Source organism: Schistocerca piceifrons, unplaced genomic scaffold, assembly GCF_021461385.2.
Source record: "Schistocerca piceifrons isolate TAMUIC-IGC-003096 unplaced genomic scaffold, iqSchPice1.1 HiC_scaffold_2510, whole genome shotgun sequence".
Taxonomy (NCBI): Eukaryota; Metazoa; Arthropoda; class Insecta; order Orthoptera; family Acrididae; genus Schistocerca; species Schistocerca piceifrons.
Window position 1 is genome coordinate 1,797,926 of NW_025728455.1, and position 8,669 is coordinate 1,806,594.

An 8,669-nucleotide genomic window follows, 5' to 3' on the forward strand; every position below is an offset into this window, starting at 1 on the left:
CTCTGAAAAAGAAAAATATTGCTGCCGCCTCTCAACACCATTGGAAAATCACGTCACATCTGACAGATAAGTTTAAAGCTAAGCTTAGTCACCTCCCATTGCGTGAACAAAAGCTAATAAATGAAGTATTGAATGAGTATTCATGGTTGTTTGAAGACAGGAAATATTTACCAGCAACAGATCTAATCCAACATGAGATTCCAACCGGAAATGCTAGGCCAACAGCTCAAAAAGGGTACCGACTTTCCTACCATCTTCAGTCAGTGGTAGAGGAAACTATACAACAGCAACTAGAAGCAGGAATAATACAACCCTCTTCTAGAGCGTGGTCTAGCCCAGTTGTAGTCGTTCCAAAGAAATCTATAGACCGGAGAAAAATCCTATCGCCTCTGTGTAGACATGCGAGCAGTAAACAAGGTTACTACCCCAGATCATTATCCATTACCCCGGATAGATGAAACACTCGATCGTCTGGTACTTCACAACATCAGACATGCGCAGTGGGTATCATCAAATTCCAGTTGCTCCTCAAGATCGAGCTAAGACAGCTTTTGTAGTTCCTGGTGGCTTATATGAATTCTTAAGGATGCCTTTCGGGCTTCGCAACGCGCCAGCAACCTTTCAGCGATTTGCAGATCTGCTATTACGTGGGTTGAAACCTACTATGTGCCTTGTGTATCCATTGCTGAACATGCTGAACGTCTACGCAGTGTACTTTTGCGATTGCAAAATGCTAATTTAAGCTTAAAATTAGAAAAATGTTCTTTTGCTCAATCACAAGCGCAGTGTTTAGGTCACGTCATCAGTTCCAGCGGAGTCAAGCCAGATCCACGATTAACTGAAGCAGTAGACACTTTTTTCCTATTCCAACAAATTTAACGGAATTGCATTCCTTCCTTGGTCTTGCAAATTATTACCGCCGTTTTATTAAAGATTATGCTACTATTACCAAACCTCTTACTAAATTGTTGAAAAAGGGTACTCCTTTTGTGTGGAAGGATGAATGTTCGACCGCCTTTCAAACAGTGAAAACTATTTTAACTAGTTCACCTCTACTTGTTTACCCAGACTTCACTGAACCTTTTATTTTATCTTGTGACGTACCTAATTTTGCTGTAGGATGTGTCCTACGCCAAATGCAAGATGGTGAGGAAAAATCCGTTGTGTATGCCTCTCGTCAACTGAATAAAGCAGAAACTAATTACAGTACTACAGAAATGGAATTGCTTGCCCTTCTTTTTGGAATTAATTATTTTAGATGTTACCTTTATGGTCGCAAGTTTACAGTTCTTACCGATCACTGTGCTCTGCAGTGGTTATTGGATCTTAAAGACCCTAGCAGCAAACTTATGCGCTGGGCCATGAAACTGTCAGAATATGATTTTGAAGTTCGGCACAAGCCTGGACGGTTGCATCAAAATGCTGATGCGTCAAGTAGAAAAGTGCGTGTCATTCAATCAGATGAGGTATCAATTCAAGAGTTAAAAGAAGCACAGCAGGTGGACGTTCAGTGTCACAGATACGCCACCTTGCCAAAATTTGAAGTAATAGATGACCTTTTGTATCGAAAAACTCCCCATGGAAATCATTTGGTAATACCGAAATGCTTGCAGCAGCGTATAATACGGCAATGCCACGATACAATGCAAGCGTGTCACAGCGGAAAACGCGCTACGAACGCTCGAACTGCGACACGTTATTGGTGGCAATACGGACAACGTGGCGTGGACAGGTGTGTAAGATGTTGCCTGCCGTGTGCACAACGAGCGCAAAATAGGCAGCCGCGAGTGCCGCTGCAAACACTTCCTCAGGCACCTTCACCCTTCGGAATTCTTGCTTTAGATTTCCAAGGTCCTCTTCCACAGTCGCAACAAGGTAACAAATACATTTTGTCTGTTATTGATGACTTTTCACGTTATCTAATTTTAGTTCCCCTCGCCGACATGACATCTCAAACTGTGGCGAGAGAGTTTGTAAATCGTGTGATACTACCTTTTGGAAGTCCTGATGCCATTTTAACGGATCAAGGAACCAATTTCATGTCTGCTTTATTTGTACACGTTTGTAAACTGCTAACAATCAAAAAATGGCGTACAGCTCCCTTCCATCGCAAAGCCAACGGTCGCGTTGAAAGCGTACACCGTACAATTTGTAAAATGTTATCCTATTATGTTGCAAAAACGCACGCTGATTGGGACAGATATGTACCGTATATTTCTTCTGCATACAACACCCGAATACATGAATCCACGGGCTATACCCCTTACGAAGCTGTGTTTGGACGGCCGATGAATTCGCCGTTCGAAATAGACAAACTACCTCAAGGTGTAGAATTAAAGGAAGTAAAAGGCTTAGCCCGCCGGCTGAAAGCGATGTGGTATAAGGTAAAGAGGAATAATATCAAAGCCACTAATAAACAGTTGCACAGGCAGAACAAAAATGCTGTTTTATCGACTTATCAAACAGGTGATTTAGTGTTACTACGAAACCCGGCAATCAAAAAGGGACGAACTAAAAAGTTCTCTCCCCGCTCTGAAGACCCGTATCGGATTGTACGGTTGACCTCACCAGTCAATGCAGAACTGCAATTAACCGATCGTACGGTGATAGTGCACTTTGACCGCCTGCAACCTTACCACGGTAGGGCTGTGTCACCACAACAGGTCGCAGCCCCCCATCCGCCTGTGTCACCTCCACCTCAAGTGGAACAAAGACGAAGGAGAAAACGGAGGAGATTACCTCCACAGGGTTGTAGATACCCTCTGCGGAATCGACACCCTTATGGGTTGAGGTCGCGTGATTAATCACGCCTAGTTAGAGTTTTATGTTATGTTTTATTGCAGCTTAGGTTAAGTCATTTTCTCCAGGGACTTGGAAGCAAGACGTGCCTGGCCACCACGGAGTTCCCAGTCCCGTCATGTATTTTTGCTCATTTTCATACGTATGATTATGTTTTATGTTTTGCAAGCAATGCCACGCATTACACGTCGCGCAACTGACTTGCTTCAAATGCAACCATTACACTTGGTGTTGGCAGTACCGCGGCTGCTAACTCCGAATAATATTCTTCAATGTCCTCTATTGCCATCTATTTGGCAAACCAGTACATGTGGAGTATTTTTACTCCGAGCTTTTCTTAATACTTGTTACGTTGACGTCTAGTGTATTGTACTATATGTCGTAGTTCTGTATCTGCTGCAGCTGATCGTAAGTAATCGGAACAGATAAAGCCAGGACTTGAAATGCATACGCCTCGTTCGCTTTGTTTACGGGACCAGCCGTTGGCGGGACAACACATCAGCCGTCGCCTCCCCTCCTCTTCAGCGCTGTCCCTTCTCCTCGCCAAGAACTGGCCGGCGGCCATCATTTTTTCTCAGCCAGTAAGAGCGCTCCGCGCGATGACGTATCTTATCAGCACGTGCGCTGCCGCCTCCAGCGTCTCGACACGCGGCGCGTCCGACTAGTTACAAAAACAAACCGCAAATTACTGCCCTATCCCCCGTGTATGACAGACTACAATGCATTTACCATCATTTTATATAACTAACAGCCTTTTTAAAAAACTCTTATGCTAGATAATAAGCAATTTCTAATTGGTCGTTATTTCTGGTACACGCTAAGCGCGTGTTTACTCGTCGCTGCAGCAGCGGCCGGCCTCCAGCGGCTGCACGCCGTCCCACGTGACCGCTGACGTGCCGCTGCCTGCTCCGCAGCTACGCGTGCGCTGCGCGCTCGCTGACAGCTCCGAGCTGGTTTCTTTCATGCAGCCGGAAGACACGGCAAACAAAATTCATTCAAACATCCCAATAAATCTTAACATAAATATTAAGTAGGTGTGATTCATTGCTTAAATTCTTTTCCTCGTTTTGTTTCACATTAGCTGGATAAATCACACGAAGTTCTTAACGATTTACATTCTTCTGCATACCTTAGTCTGCCAATCCTATACGTGAAGTTTCACTACTGCTTTGATTCACTGTATAAGCTACAAACTACAGCCCTAACCCTCTTACACATCGAACTATGAGGACATTTAACGTTATCTTCCTTGGACAAGGCCAGATATGGGCAAACCAATGCAATGCCACGGGTTTTTCACGCCACTGACGAGGCACAAACGACCAATCGTCCGGGCTGCCGTATATCGGTGGGCGATTGTTCCTTGGTTGCTACGCAGTTATTTTTGCCCTCCCCATTTATTTTACTCTACCGCCGTGGTCATTGTTCTATCCTGTTTTCCTTCTTCTGTCGATGGGGAGGCCCCTACAACATGTTAGGTACCCTCTTCCGACAGTACCGGTCTTTTAATCTTACCGCCCTTTTACACCGAGATATTGCTCTCCCTTGTGGCAGTCTTGCCCCAATATATCGGCCGATGATCCACTGTGAGATACGTACTTTGCCTCTAATTAGCCGGTGATGTAAGCGCTACGGGAACTGTGCCTAGTTGTCCTTTCAGTTCAATTTCTTATCGTCAGTTTTAAAGCAAACACACACGCAGCCTAGCAGCCAGCCCCAGGTGGCCAGTGTTACATGTTAACGTTGAGCGTTCCGACTACTTGCAGCGTTATTATTATACATCATTGTGTTTAATTATGTCATTATGCTAGCGCTAGTGATTTATAGTTCATGAGTTTCATTTTATGTAGTGTTATGTATTGCGCGCACAAAAAGTGACGCTATTTATGCATGTATGCTATTCTAGCTTAAGAGCTATTTTTATTGCTTGAACAGTCGACATTTTCCTAGTACAGCAGGTCGCTAATAACGCCGCTCATACCTTTGTTCCATGTATCGTAGGAAACCCACGTGCCTACAACAATTATTTATTAAGTCAGACGGACGCCCTTAGGCCCTCTGAACCACGGTATCGCAGATAGCTCCAATGCACTGCCTACCCCTCAATTATTAGACAGGTTGCCTTAGCACTGTCCGCAGGTTGCTCCACTGCCGCGCAAATTATATAATCATCAATTCAAGTCAGCAGATTGCACTAATGCACTGCTGAACTTAATAGTCGAGTCACTCGCAGGTAGCTAATTCGCACCGCGAACTTGTACTCACACGTCACCGAATCGTAGGCTCCTCGGTTGACCACAAAACAATTCATACATCAATTACCGTGAGACAATTTGCGCTCACACTACGCCCTTGGCACTCAACCACAAATGAACTGAGCCCCAGACGCTCTTTTATTACATTTTATACAACGCCACTTTCTTCTACATGTCAATTCCATCGCAAAATCGTCGGATTCTGCCAAAGATTCAGACACCGTTCCCCAAATGACAGCCTTTTCCGTTGCTGAACGGATTCGTTGCTTTTCACCATCTGACAGTGCAAACTGCACTTTTAAGAACAATGTTGTTATATACACACACTGTCGGATTCTACTGACGTAGTCCCTTATGCACTTCGTCAACCGACTAAAAAAACAACATCCCCTGACGGATTTCGTATCCGATTCGGAAGTTTATGTTCGGGAAATATTCCCTTTATTTTATTTCTTGTCAATTATAATTACTTCAGTGTCATGTCTTATTGTTATCAATTTATAGTTATGATTAATGTTAGTACACTTTATGGCTATACGTTATCTTTGTGTCATATTCGGTATTCCCTTTTAATTTTCATTGTTTCTCGACTGGAAGTATCTCTGATAGCACCTATTGGCCTTCAATTCGTATCCGCCATCAGCTACCATTAGTCACACATTTACACAACACTTCATACGCCCAAAAACAACTAACAACACACTCACACTGTTCATATCCACACTACCTTGGTGTAACTTGTTGATGTTACCAGACCTCTATTGTCATATACTAAGTACATGAACAAGGCTCTTATCGGTTATGCCCTCCGCTCTTCGGAAGGGGAAAGGGAAGTACGTACGTATGTACGTTATGTTCAGTAGCAGTTTCTTTTAATCAACGACGTAATCAATTTACCTGTTGAACACTTAAGTTCTGTTAAAATGGAATCAAACGTCTTTGTGACATCAGCTATTCGTTTATTATTGCTTTGCAATAAACTGTTACTCTTAAGTTGCACTTACAATGTCTTGGTCTCGGACGCAGAGCCACTAACGCTCTCCGACGCTGTTACCTGAGCTCAGCACTCTGCCGGCTCAGCGCTGATAGAGCTGCGCTGCGCCGCCTCCACTGCTTCACGCCCAGCCTCTGTATTCACGAGCAACAGACTCGCTCTCGCTAACATTCATTTCCGACTTCAGTACAGTTAATCTCTCTATTGACCACTTTTGTAAGTAAAGATCCTATGATTATTGAGTTAGCTTGAGGTGTCCTACCCTCATTCGGGTTTTCTACAGCTGAAAAACCACTCAATATTATTTCTGAAATTTATGAAGTACTTCACCTGTCTCGCCGTGTCGAGCGTTAGTGGGGTGGGTGCCCCTGCGTAGTGGCCAATGCGTGGGAGTTGCCTAGGCTGTGCAGGTTTGCACCGCGATCACAGGATTCCTTCTCATTTTATTCATTAAAAAAAAAAACTTTCTTCGTACAAAATCTCAAATTAATTAACGACACTTGGCCTTCGTTCCATAGCAGGTTGAGAAATTTTTTCCAGCGAGTTACGCTTAGTCTGCACTGCGTAGTACTGCCTCCGCGTTCAGCGTCTTCTTTGCTGACGCGTGATTGATCAGCGGATACTCAGTGTTGAATCACACCATTGTCTTACCGCCTTGCTACCCCCACGGCTGCCAAACTGTTGCCTGCCTGCCGTGATTCTACTTCGTGGCCTTCTTCATCAGTAAGCGTGACTGAACTGGTCCATCGTCGCTACTTGCCACGTAACTATTGCTACAACGTTGTACCCCTCTCTCATCTCTGAATTACTCATCAAGTAAGCCAGGAAATTTTTACTTGTAGGGGCACTAACACTTTCTCTCGCAGTCGACCGTTATCAACATTGGAAGCTGAAAGCAACCTCCCTTCAAATGGCTGTCAATTTATCATCCGCAATGGGAAGAATGTTAATCTCAATGGTTGTCGTCGTCGCCGTTAAGGCGCCTCCATTTCACGTCTACCCTTCCACGTCTGGCGTGCTTTTTGGCCGTCGTCATAATCTGGTGCATACTCCACATTATGTTATTGTGTCAGCTAATGTTAACTTAACATTATTAGAAGAGGAAGACCGTGCTTTATATGATACAGCTCAGCAATTGTCAAAATATGAAACCTTCTTGACGCAGACGAAGGAAGATGAGTTTCTCCGATCGTTGTGGGAAGTGACTAGAATTATTTCAACCCTTCGAAGTCAATTGAACAGTATTAGGGATGCAGTACCACTGCCTCGTTTCAAACGAGCCTGGTTGCCCGTTGGAGGTACATTATTAAAATCTGTCTTTGGGACTCCTGACGAAACAGACGCAAAACGCTGGGATTTGGACACACAGCAAGCGCTTTCGGAAACACAAGTTAATCACGAAGTGTTGGTACATCAACAGGTGCGCCTGACACATCTTGAGAATAACCTGTTAGCCACAACTAGACAAATACAAGTTGTAGCCGACAGATTAACACGACACTTTGGTGCACTTGAACAATCCTTTAACCAAGAGTGGACTCATCTTCGCTCGGGATTACGTAATCTAACTATCACATTGGACATTATGAAGACCACGCAGATTCTTTTATTTAATATACACACAGCACAGTTACACGTGCACATGTTACACTCGGCCATTCAACTCGGACTGCAAGGAAAGCTCAGTCCACACCTGTTACCCCCAGAGCCCTTCTTGCACATCCTACACAATGTGTCGTCGCAAATTTTGGCCCCTAAACAAATGCTTTATGCCGTGCGGGAAAGCAACTTCCCCTTTTACTATGCTGCGTTGGAGGTCCGACTTACCCGTAATTCTGACGGTATTCGGATGCGAATGAGGTTTGCCAATCACGTGCGCAAATTGCGAATACGAGTGCCATCAAATATACACTTTTCCAGTCTGTTGGGCCACCCTTCACCACCATGTTGTTTGGCAGACTCAAGAATTTTTAATAGTTAGTCGGGATCGACAAACTCACGCCACTCTCTCTCGCGCTGAGCTACTCAGTTGCACCCACACAACACATTACTTATGCTCCACGCTAATTTTACACACTAACACTACTGACTGCGAGATGGCACTGTTTTTAGCTGAAACTACTACACCTCCATGTCCTCGTGTTCTAGTCTCACTTCGTCAACCAATAATTCAGCCTGTTGGCAACAGTTTTCTGTTCGCTGTTCCACAGACTGTCACCGCCACCGTTCAATGTCAGAGACTGAATCGTACCGGGTAACACTGAATAATAGTGGCCTAGTGTATAATAGTTCAAGATGTGACGTATACGCTGCTTCTATGAGGATATCAGCTCAATTGCACTCCACCTTTCATGTCACCATTCCCACATTTACCTTATACCTTCCTGAACTCTCTTTTAAAATCCATCACCATGAGAAGCTGAAGAATTAACCGAATACCAATGATTCAGATCTACTCCAATCGATCAATCATCTCCTTACCCAGGAACACAACCAAGTTGCTCTTGACCGAGTGGCCTCACATATTGCTGATTGGCACCAAACCAAGCGATTAACCACCGCTGTATTACCCAGCGCTGGTTCGGTAATCATCACTGTAATGATTCTGATTATAGTATCCT

At 44.3% G+C, this 8,669-nt stretch overlaps 1 protein-coding gene across 1 annotated transcript in view; it reads left to right on the forward strand.

Annotated features, from left to right (window-relative positions):
- Nucleotides 1-3,833, forward strand: part of LOC124743682 — a 125,439-nt gene extending 121,606 nt beyond the window's left edge. The window contains exon 8 of the mRNA XM_047248858.1: nt 3,645-3,833. Coding sequence (XP_047104814.1) covers nt 3,645-3,833 — 189 coding nt within the window. The remainder of the gene's footprint in view (nt 1-3,644) is intronic.
- Nucleotides 3,834-8,669: the final 4,836 nt, after the last annotated feature.